Genomic DNA, 12225 nt, shown 5'->3' on the forward strand with positions numbered 1-12225 from the left:
AACCTAGACTTTGGGGCCAAAAAAATGGGGGTCTCGGTATATTTTTGAGTCTTCCCCCTCCCTCTCAAGTTCCCAGAAGCCGTGCGAGACTGCCACTGGAAGTCTCGGTGGCCATTTTTTACTGTGGAGGAAGAATGGGCTGGAGCAAGTGGAAATCGCTCCTGCCCCAATGTTCCACTAGACCATCAGGAAATCACAGTAAGCCTAGGGGAGGGGGCGGTGATACTCTCACTTGGGAGGGAGGGAAAGAGTGCTAGTTGACATTCCGGTGGGGGTTGGGACTTGCGTGGGGGTGCAGGGACGGGTGTTACTCTTGCTTGGGAGGGAGGGAGTATTAGCTGATGATCCAGTGGGGGATCAGTGGGGGATTGGGGCGTGGGTGGGGGGTGCAGGCGCATGCTGACCATGGCAGCAAAAGTCTTCCAGTTCAGGGGGGTCTTGCAGCGGCTGTGAAGGGGTAAGACTACCGGGTTGATAATAAAGTAACCCATCTCACGGTAGCACACATTGATAACTATGTCTCTTAGACTGTAGAAGAGGGTCTACTTCCTGTACCTAAATTTATTTATTTTATTTAAAAACTTATACCCCACTTAACCCATAGCGGTTCAAAAGATACATACACAGTTTTTTAAAACAATACAATGAATATTTAAAAAACTCTCCAACAGTATTATTAAAGTAAGCAGCTTTAAAAAAAAAAAAAAAGGCCTCTATAAATAAAGTCATTTTTAACATCTTTTAAATCTCTGAATGTCTGTATGACCTGTACCTAAATTCTAAGTTGCCTGGAGCTGAGGCTGGGAAAGCCAAGTAATTAAATCCAAACACCATATTTACAACTAATTTTTTTGTTCCTGTTTTTCCACAGGCCTGTTTCTGTTTCTTATGTCCTGACCTGAAACATTTCCTGCAGGTGCTCACGAATTTAAAAAAAAAAAAAAAACCAACAACCCCACAACATCCCCAAATCATCTGCCATGTGAAATGTCACAACTCTGTTTTGCTGCTCTCTCGCCAGGACACTTAGAGAACGCCAGCACAGAATTATTAAAGCTGGACCATGAAGAGCCTCAGCTGACAGAGCCTTACCTTTCCAAACAGAAAAAACTAATGGTGAGTCCTTTCCAGGAAGTTTTGGGATGTTTTCAGCTGGTCCAAGAGGTTTTAGCATATTGTCAGCAAAAAATTAAAAAAAAATGGTTTCAGGAACGGTGGATCCTTTGCACCAAATGTCATTTTTCAAAAGTACAAAGAAAAGACAAAACCCACCCTGCCTCAACTGAAAATTGTATTCTTTAAGCCCTAGTTTACAAAATTCTCCAAATTGTTCCTCTGCGTTTCTGTTCACTTCCTGGAAGCAGCCATGTCTGGCCAGTGTTGTAAGATGCGTCACTTGTTATGGGATCCAGTTGGTTCATGTGATGTAATGTGGGGCTTCTTAGCCAATATAGACCCATTGGATTTAGTAAGTGTGAAGTCATTTGTGACAGTTTTCCAAAAACTGTCTGTACCTCCTTCGCTTCCTAGGAGAATGGTGAATCATAAACATTGGAGCTGAACTGATGTAGGATGAGTATCACTCCCCCACATGTTATGCTTAATGTTGGAATACTAACAGTAGGTTAAGGGACATTTGATGCAGAGGCTACGCAAGTCGATCGTGGAGTCTTGGTTCACTCCCAGCTCTCCACTGAAGTCACCGCAAGGAAGGTCCAGGCGCATGCAGCAATTGCACGCTGCAGCCCACAGGCCTTCCACCCAATGCCAATTCTGACATCGGAGAGGAAGTTCCGGGCCAGCCAATCGCTGCCTGGCTGGCCCAGAACTTCCTCTCCGACGTCAGAATTGACATCGGGGGAAGGCTTGGGGGCTAGCCATTGTGCAGTTGCTGCACAGGCCTGGCATGGCTCTGTTGCAGTGGCAGCGGGGAAGCAGGGAGAAATCTGCGGCGGCGGTGGCTTGGGGGGGAAGGCAGGAAGAAAAAAAGTGAACAGGGAAGTTGGAGCTGGAAGCAATTTGAGGAGTTCAGTGTGGCAAAATGATGGCAAGGATTGGAGCCAAGAGAGAGTTTATCAAATTGATGTAGTTGTCAAGAAAGTCAAGGCAGGGAGAGAGAAAAAAAAAAAAAGAAAAAGTTGGGGAGGGAATGGAGTGTGTCGGGTGGCAGGCGGCAGGTAGGGAGAGAGGAAGATAAAGTTGGACTCATGGAGGACAGAGAGAGATGTTGGTTGGAGAATGGAATGAGGTCTGGAGGAGAGGAAGCATGCAGGAGGCAGAAAGAAAGAAAGAAATATTAGATGCACAGTCAGAAGAAGGAAGTGCAACCAGAGACTCATGAAATCACCAGACAGCAAAGGTAGGAAAAATGATTTTATTTTCAATTTAGTGTATATCTGCTGTCTATATTTTGCACTCTGCAGCTCCTGATGCTCATAGAGTTTCTATGAGTGTCAGGAGCAGCGCGGGGCATTCAGCGCAGCTCCCTGCGCTAAAAAACGAAACAGGAAGTTGCAACCGGAAACAGGAAGTAGATGTCCCGTTTTGAGGGAAAAAATAAATGGTCATGTTAGACTTGTTGCTTCTTTCAGGAAAAGGTTAAAATGTGGCTTTTCCCTCCAAGCAAAAATGTAGTTTTGGTGATGATGGAAACATGAAATTTATTTATTTAATTCGTTTTCTGTCCTATTCTCTCCAAAGAGATCAGAATGGGTTACAGGTTAACGTACATAATATACAGTTAACAAATTACAATTTTTCATAGATACAGTACAAGTTTTTATCCTGAATCAACATGTACTAGTGATCTAATGCCAATATATATAATATGATGTAAGTATCTGTGAATGTATTATCTGAATAATGATCAAATTTTATGGTACAGTTGTTATAATTTAGTTAAAATGTTTGTTCAACATTTATGACTTTGACTGTGTAAATTGTATAGATAATATATGGTATATAAATTTTTAAATAAAATATATTGCCATTTGTCATAGTTGCAATTTGCCATAGTTTTTCAATACAACTTTTATTCTAACTCGACACATACTAGAGATTTAATATGCAGTTTACAGGTTAGATTTACCATAGTTACAGTCCAAATGAGGTATTCGATGTAGATTATTGTAATCTAATAGATGATGAAACAGCAGTAGTGACAGCAGGGGTGAGAGTGGTTTCAGCTAGGATTGAGAGGCTTGAACTTTTTCAATATTGTATGTATTTAATAATGATTGTTTTATAATACGCATTTTGTTTTTTCATTTTTAGAATTGTATTTAATTATTTGTTGTGCTGGCTTTGTCTAAGAAAATGATCTATAAATAAATCCATAAACATCCGAAACTACACAAAACTGTCTTCTAGAGTTCAGGTTTATCAAATAACGGCTTTCCAGTTTTAGCTCTGGCGCATTTGGGCTCGGTCAAAGTTTAGCTAAAGAAAATGTCTCTTTTCTGTGGCAGGGAAGAAGAGGCATTCGCCTCCCTTGTTTTCACTGTGTCCTCACCATGTTTAAAACTTTTTTTTTTTCTTTCTAGGCCAAAATACTGGAACATGACAATGTGAACTACTTGAAGAAAATCCTCGGTGAGCTGGGAATGGTATTAGACCAAATTGAGGCTGAGCTGGAGAAGCGAAAAATAGAGAATGAAGGTGGGTCCCAAGCACTTTTATTTAGCATGTGCTGGAAAGGTTAGCATAGTAACATAGTAACATAGTAGATGACGGCAGATAAAGACCCGAATGGTCCATCCAGTCTGCCCAACCTGATTCAATTTAAATTTTTTTTTTTTTTTTTCTTCTTAGCTATTTCTGGGCGAGAATCCAAAGCTTTACCCGGTACTGTGCTTGGGTTCCAACTGCCGAAATCTCTGTTAAGACTTACTCCAGCCCATCCTCCTCCAAACGGCCATGCACAGACACAGACCGTACAAGTCTGCCCAGACCGTACAAGTCCATATCCGATCACTGGGAAAGCCGGCTATCTCCAGCTGAATAGCGACGGAGAGGCAGACAAACGGGACTTAGCTAGCTATAAGTTGTTTCCGGCTGACTAAGTCCTGCTGAATATTGGGGGGTGGGGTGGAAATAGTGTCTTTTTGCAAATAGAATATACACATGGGTATTCCTGCCACCTTTAGACACCTATAATTACACAAGTTCTATGGCTGGTTTCACTGCAGGAGCCTAAATGCTAGATACCGGGTTACATGAGTATTTGATAACAGAATTTAGTACCTAGGTTCTGATCGTCTAAGCTCGGATTCTCATCGGGACACCAAAGTTTAGGCAGCAGCAAGCGTCTTACCGCTGCCTAACTTAAATGTTTTCATTGGTGCTAAACAATGCGGCAATGGACCACGTTGCTTAAAACCAATTAAAAAGTAATTACCCCCAAAAGGCGCCCCTACTTGGCCCCTGGGACCGGCGCATAGGTCCCTGGCGGCTTGAGGCGCTGAGTGACGCTGAAGTTTTGGACGTGGGCGTGGTGAGGGGAGCGGCGCCAGGCTCCGGCGTCACTCTGCGCCGCCAACTGCGATTCTGACAGGGCCCTGGGCGCCGGAAATGTAGGCCTGTGAAACCCTGGCCTACATTTCCGGCCCCTAGAGTCCCGTCAAGTCGCGGTTCTGGAAGTGGAGCCCATTTTGTGACAGAATAAGCCCCTTATTATTTATTTAGGCTTCATATATCACCTTATGTGGGGAACATGTCAAAGCAGTTTACAAAAATAATTTAAAAGAATGAAAAGAACTCCATAGCATGATACATAATCGATTCCTACTACTCAGTGGCGGGGGGGGGGGGGGTCCGGCCCGGGTACTGTCTTGGTTGGGGCGCTAATATTCAACCTCCTCTATGTCCCCCTCCCTTATTACCATGCGTGCATGCCCCTTCCCTTCCCTCATATCTCTTTAAAGTTCACGACGTGAGCAGAAACCACAACCAGCATTGTCTCTTCCTCTGACATCACTTCCTAGACATCGGCTCTTCCTGTGATGTCACTTCCTGGAGAGGAAGAGCCAACGCTGGCGCGAACAGCAGGTCGACGTACATAGATGGATCAGAAACTGGTTGGCGGGAAGGAAACAGAGGGTAGGAGTAAAGGGCCACTACTCGGACTGGAGGAAGGCCACGAGTGGTGTCCCGCAGGGCTCGGTGCTCGGGCCGCCGCTATTCAATATATTCATAAATGATCTGGAAACAGGGACAAAGTGTGAGATAATAAAATTTGCGGATGACACCAAACTATTTAGTGGAGCTCGGACTAAAGAGGACTGCGAAGAATTGCAAAGGGACTTAAATAAACTAGGGGAATGGGCGACGAGATGGCAGATGAAGTTCAACGTTGAGAAATGTAAAGTATTACATGTGGGAAGCAGAAACCTGAGGTACAACTACACAATGGGAGGGATCTTATTAAATGAGAGTACCCAAGAAAGGGACTTGGGGGTAATGGTGGACATGACAATGAAGCCGACGGCACAGTGTGCAGCGGCCGCTAAGAGAGCGAATAGAATGCTAGGTATAATCAAGAAGGGTATTACTACCAGAACGAAAGAAGTTATCCTGCCGTTGTATCGGGCGATGGTGCGCCCGCATCTGGAGTACTGCATCCAATATTGGTCGCCGTACCTTAAGAAAGATATGGCGTTACTTGAGAGGGTTCAGAGGAGAGTGACACGTCTGATAAAAGGGATGGAAAACTTTTCATACGCTGAGAGATTGGAGAAACTGGGACTCTTTTCCCTGGAGAAGAGGAGACTTAGGGGGGATATGATAGAGACTTACAAGATCATGAAGGGCATAGAGAGAGTAGAGAGGGACAGATTCTTCAAACTTTCAAAAAATATAAGAACAAGAGGGCATTCGGAAAAGTTAAAAGGGGACAGATTCAAAACGAATGCTAGGAAGTTCTTCTGTACCCAACGTGTGGTGGACACCTGGAATGCACTTCCAGATTGCGTAATAGGGCAGAGTACGGTACTGGGGTTCAAGAAAGGATTGGACAATTTCCTGCTGGAAAAGGGGATAGAGGGGTATAGATAGAGGATTGCTTCACAGGTCCTGGACCTGTTGGACCGCCGCGTGAGCGGACTGCTGGGCACGATGGACCTCAGGTCTGACCCAGCGGAGGCATTGCTTATGTTCTTATGTTCTTATGAGGTTGCTGCTCACGCCGCAAACGTTGAAGAGGCGCGGAGGAAGGGAAGGGGCACGCTCGCAGCAGGAGGGAGCAGGGAAGGAGCAGATGGGGATGGGAGCAGAGACGAGAGCGGGGAGGGGCGCCACCGCTCTGAGCCCCTCTCACCCTCGCTATGCCACTGCTACCACTCATCGAGGTGACCAGTTATAGAACTGTCCCTATTGCGGAGTATGTTGGGTACTAGATCCCAATGAAACTCCACAGAGCTTCTCGACCAGGCAGTCTGGGCACCCCACGGAGCAATTCAAAATTACTTTCCTTATTGGCTTAGGTTAGAAAGGTTGGCCTTATTTTTAAAAAATTTCCTGTGACCAGGGAACAGTTATTTACTGAATAGTGCCCAGTGTCCCTCTAAATTGATTCCACGAGCTATGATGCTGATTAACCCTTTTAGTGCAGCAAGAGAATCAGGATCGGTCAAAAAAGGATGCATGTGGGGCTGCACTGCAAAATTCCGTTAACACTGTCACGAGAACCAGTTCACCTGCTAAGAACCGGCTTATTTGAAAACAAACTAAGTCAAGTAGTGTCTAAATCTCCATAAAAGAAGAAAGAAAAAAAAAAAAAATAAGAAAAAGACAAAGTATTGGGAGGAAAAGGCCTCAGAATCGACTATGGCACCTGAAATGTTCTTTCACATTTCATCATTGGCATAAAAAGCCTCCCAAACAAAACCCAAATAAAAACCCTACAATGTTCCACAAGAAAACAGAGAGATGTCAGAAGAACAACAGCAGAGTGGAGCAGATGATCCGGATGGAGAGATCTCTATTGATGTCTGGCAAAGTCCAAAATCTTTGCGATATGTTCGAGGGGACTGCTGGAAAGTTCTCAGCCCAATCAACTAAGCTGGGGCAGTCTCCCATCGAGGGCTCTACATTTAGGGGTCCTTTTATCAAGCCACGCTAGCGGGGTTAGCGCGTCGGACATTTCATCACGCGCAAACCCCCGCGGCCGGCTAAAAAACTTAATGCCTGCTCAATGCAGGCGTTAGCGGCTAGCACGGCAGGCGGTTTGACTTGCGGTATTATGCGCGTTGAACCCCTACCGCAGCTTGATAAAAGGACCCCTAAATGTTGAGCCCTTGATGGGAGACTGCCCCAGCTTAGTTGATTGGGCTGAGAACTTTTCAGCGGCCCCTGTATTACAGGCCATAAGCATAAGATCCTTAAACATGAGATGACACAAGATCCAAAGTCTCATGCCAAATGTCTCGTGCTTACGGACTATTATACATATTGTGAAGATTCTTGACTTTGCTAGACATCAATAAAGATCTCTTCATCCGGATCATCTGCTCCATAAAAACTTCCCAACAGATTTGGGTGCATATCAGCAAAATTACTTTTTCACCATTTTTACAATTTGTATAATTGTAGTCTTAAAACTTAGGGCTCTTTTTACTAAGGTGCGCTAAGGCTTTAAAGCGTGGCATGGCACGCACTACATTGCCATGCACGCTAGACTTTAGCGCTAGCATTGAGCTGGCGTTAGTTCTAGAAGCGTAGCACGCGGTAATTTCCTGCGTGCGCTAAAAACGCTAGCACACCTTAGGAAAAGGAGCCATTAGCTTTCAATCTGTTGTCTGTTGAGAGGTTGTTTTTTTTTAGGACCTGGGCGTAAATGAACAGACTTCAACTTATAGGTTAAGTTCATTTATTGTCACTTATTCAGCGACCAGTTAAATAGAAAAAAGTGAAACCTAAAAAGTGAACGCAATATGAAAAACTGTGTGGTGATTGAGTTGTGAAAAGAACCGTACTACAGTGGGTTATCTGCTCACTCAACGGTCTCACCGTTCAATGCATCTCTTGAGCACAGAACAAGCAGTGTAATACATGGTTTATCAGTTTTTCTTGTCTGGTGGGTGTTGTTAAAATGTCTACAAATAATCCAGAACACAGCAGTAAAAGTCATCTACAAGGCCAAAAAATTCGACCACGTAACTCCTCTTCTGATAAAAGCCCATTGGCTTCCCATCCATCACCGTGTCATATATAAAACTCTATTATTGACTTTTAAAACAAGAAACGCTGGACAGCCTGAATTCTAAACTAACTAAACTAAACTAAACCTTGGGTTTATATACCGCACCATCTCCACGAATGCGGAGCTCGGCACGGTTTACAGGAAGAAAGATGAGAGAGGAACTACAGTGGAGAGATTAAAGAGTTAGGTGTAAAGGGGGAAGGTGAGAGGCCTATTAATAAATTTTTGATACCATACGCTACATCGCATTTGCTTCGTTCCTCGGAGCAAAATTTATTAGCGATCCCAGCCTTGAACCATATTAACACTAGAAGAAACACTATCTTTTCAGTAGTTGCCCCAACCCTCTGGAACTCAGCACCAAATGCTCTAAGAGAGATAACTAATCTTGAGAAATTAAAATCTTTTCTTAAGACATTCCTTTCAAAGATGCCTTTCGAGTGTAAATGTCCTTTGAAGGATTTAAAAAACTTTTATCTTTTATAAGTCCACTCATATTGGGCTTACTTGTTTTTAATCCCTCCCTTTTGTTTATACCTTTATATCTTACTTTTCTTTAATCATTGTAGTTCTCCCTTTTTTCCACTCGTACCCGTTTGTCCAGTCGTGTATGTTATTGTTTCGTCTAATTGTGCATGTTTATTTTGTTAAAGTTATGTTAAACTGTATTATCTGTTTTTACCCTATTTTAAAATGTATAACCACCTTGAAATAAATGATAAGGTGGTATATCAAACTTGTGCGTTTTCTAAAAGAGGTTTTTTGTGTTTTTTTTAATGCCAGTGAAAGAACATTTCTGGTGCCATAACAAATTCTGAGGTTTGTTTCCTCCCAATATTTGTCTTTTTCCTATGAGCTGTTTTTTTTTTCTTTTTCTTTTTTTTCGTTTATGGAGGTTTAGGCACTAGTCAATTTAAATTTGGAAAACAGTCCTCCATTCCTCTTGCAAAGTGGTTATTTGAAAACAATACTTTGTGTAGAGCATTACCTCTTGGAATAGTGGCTTGGTGCAGTCTTGTACGTCAGCAGTTCGATAGATGAGGTAAGCATGTGCCCTGCACTAATTCTGCAAACTCATGAGAAAGCACTGCCGGGTGCCAAATAGAGGACCCACAGAGGTCAGACTAATTATTGACTATCTTTTTACACTTTTTGCACACCGAGAGAGAGAAAAGATGCAGTAAAAGCACAGCAGTGACATAAATAAATGACACTCTGACCTCTGTCAGGAGTATTACAAATAAGAACTGCAGTAGCATTTTAAAAAGCTGTTCCAGTGAGAATTAAGAACAGACAGAGAAAGCATTTTCTAGGGTGGTGTTGGTCTTATTGGTGTAAGGGCAGATGGAACCTGGAAGGAAAAAGGAGAGACCAGGCAGTGTGATTCCATTTCTAGGTAAAGCAAAGTGGCTCACCGTAGCATATTCTGGTGCAACCTTGGGAGAAATGGAATTTTGAAGATCTATTAGACCAGGGGTGTCAAATGTCAGTCCCAAAACTCTCGTTTCACAGGCCCCCAAGGTAACTGTGCATGGCTGTGGATCTGTAGGGGTAATATTCAGCCTGTGGCAATTCTCGGCTTGGAGACCACTTCAAGATTCAGACTGAACTAACCTTGGATATTTAATGCCAGTCACTGGAAACAGCCCGGCATTGAATATCCACAGTCACAGCCGACCGCGGGAATTAGCCAGCCTGCCTCCAGTAGCCTGAATATTGACCGGACTACGTTTTATGTGGAGAGGGACAGGTTCTTCAGCGTACTAGGAACAACAAAAACAAGAGGGCACTCGGAGAAATTGAAAGGGGACAGGTTTAGAACCAATGCTAGAAAGTTCTTCTTCACTCAGAGGGTGGTGGATACCTGAAATGCACTTCCGGAAGATGTAATAGGACAGATTACATTAAGGGGTTTCAAAGAGGGACTAGATAAATTCCTGAAGGATAAGGGAATTGAAGGCTACAGATAAAGGAGGACACAGGAGCAAAAAGGGGCATAGATAAAAGGGGGGAAAAAGGGGGTTTTCAGGATATAAGGGAGTAGGAATCAACGGGTTAGACAAAAGATCACTCTAAAGGTCATGGACCTGATGAGCCGCTGCGGGAGTGGACCGCTGGGCTCGATGGACCCTTGGTCTGACCCAGCGGAGGCAAATTCTTATGTTCTTATATTTAAGTGGTTATCATAGCCAATTAAGTGCTAAATATCAGCACTGATCCAGCTAAGTGCTGACTCTGCCCTGAAACACCTACAAAATAACTGGTTTCAGATGGGCGTAACCGAGCATTTTCAATGACACTGTCCAGTTAAGTGCAACTGAATTTGCTCGGTTAGCCCTAGAGAAGTGATTTAAATGGCCAGGAGCCACTTCTGTTGCTTAAAAAGCTTTGAATATCGACCTCTAGGCTCATAAATCTAGGCAAACGAACGGCAATCCTAAATTTATGAGCATAACGTTTTAGTTCCTAAATTAAGATGAATTCTTGGCAGAAAATGTACCCTCCTAAGTTTGACTGAAAATAAAGCACCCATTTAGGAGTTCGCTCCAGAATTTTAATTTCTTTTCCTTTTAAATCCCCCCAGGGCAAAAATGTGAGCTATGGCTTTGTGGACATGTTTTCACCCTAGCCGACGTTCTACTGGGAGCCACACTGCACCGTCTCAAGTTCCTAGGACTATCCAAAAAATACTGGGAGGATGGAAGCAGGCCCAATTTGCAGGCCTTTTTTGAGCGGGTACTCAAACGCCACGCATTTAGGAAGGTGTTAGGAGACATACACACCACTCTACTTTCTGCTGTGCTACCCAACGCCTTCCGCCTTGTGAAACGGAAACCTCCGTCTTTCTTTGGCGCCTCCTTCCTTATGGGATCTCTCGGAGGAATGGGATATTTTGCCTATTGGTTCTTGAAGAAAAAGTACATCTAATGGCCGATGTTTGGTGTTTGATGTCTCTGTGCTGTGTGATATTACAAAAGCCAAGTAGCTGTGATAAATTTGAACAAATGCTATTCAATGATGTGAAGAATTATATTGTTAATGTAAACATTCCATAACATAGAATTAGGACTTACTTGCAGCTACCAAATACTCTTAACGCTTAAATGCCTGTGTTGAGTTAATTTACTCAATTATGGTGATTGGGCTGAGTGATTAGTGGTCAGGTCACTGTATATTTTGCACCTACCAGGAACAGCGACTCACATACTATGACAGGCTTGGAGGAGTAGCCTAATGGTTACAGCAGAAAGCCGAGACCCAGGAAAGCCATGATTCAAATCCCGCTGTGGTTCCTTCTGATCTTCGGCAAGCCACTGAAACCTTCACTGCCTCAGGTACGGACTTAAACATTAACCCTCCAGGAACAGGGAAATATCTAGTGTACCTGAAGGTAGCTTGCTTTGAACTGCTGAGAACTAGATTCCTGGCAGTAGCAGAATGGAAAAATAAATCTATGTTTATTAAAATTTGGTATCTCGCAATTTACAACAGATCAATGTGGCTTACAAAACACAATAAAATCAGTTAAAACAAGAAAAGAAATCCATTATCAATAGGAAAGACCTAATCCCTCTTTTTGTTGTGCTCTCATGAATGTAGTCTTCGTATGTCCACTGACAATCTAAAAATTACCTCAAATTAAATGCCAAATTGAAAAGAAAAAAAAAAGAGTTTTCAACATAGATTTAAATTTTGGAAATGAAAGTTCACTTTAAATAACTTGTGGAAGGTTGTTCCATAATAATGGAGATAAGAAAAAAAACAGAATTACGAGTTGATTCATAATGAGCCATTTTTGGTGAAGGAAGTACCAGTCTCTGATGAGTCAATTGACCGTAATGTATGTGTTGGAGTATATGAAATGGTTACAGCAGCCAAGTATGATGGACTTTCCTGTTTCTTCAAGGTCAGGTTCACTTAGGATTTTCCCCATTGATGCAACAGAGAGAGAGAGAGTGGGGAAGGAACCAGAGTAGAGTTTATTAAATACAATCAACTGTTAAAAAACAAACATGTTATTTGATAAC

At 43.0% G+C, this 12225-nt stretch overlaps 1 protein-coding gene across 1 annotated transcript in view; it reads left to right on the forward strand.

Annotated features, from left to right (window-relative positions):
• The window catches only part of GDAP1L1 (ganglioside induced differentiation associated protein 1 like 1), a 50461-nt gene extending 38635 nt beyond the window's left edge, over window positions 1-11826 (forward strand). The window contains exons 4-6 of the mRNA XM_033914227.1: window positions 1022-1116; window positions 3543-3657; window positions 10782-11826. Of these exons, the coding sequence (XP_033770118.1) occupies window positions 1022-1116; window positions 3543-3657; window positions 10782-11125 (554 nt within the window). The 3' untranslated portion in view covers window positions 11126-11826. The remainder of the gene's footprint in view (window positions 1-1021; window positions 1117-3542; window positions 3658-10781) is intronic.
• The last annotated feature ends 399 nt before the right edge of the window (window positions 11827-12225 follow it).

The sequence above is a fragment of the Geotrypetes seraphini genome, chromosome 11 (assembly GCF_902459505.1).
Source record: "Geotrypetes seraphini chromosome 11, aGeoSer1.1, whole genome shotgun sequence".
NCBI lineage: Eukaryota > Metazoa > Chordata > Amphibia > Gymnophiona > Dermophiidae > Geotrypetes > Geotrypetes seraphini.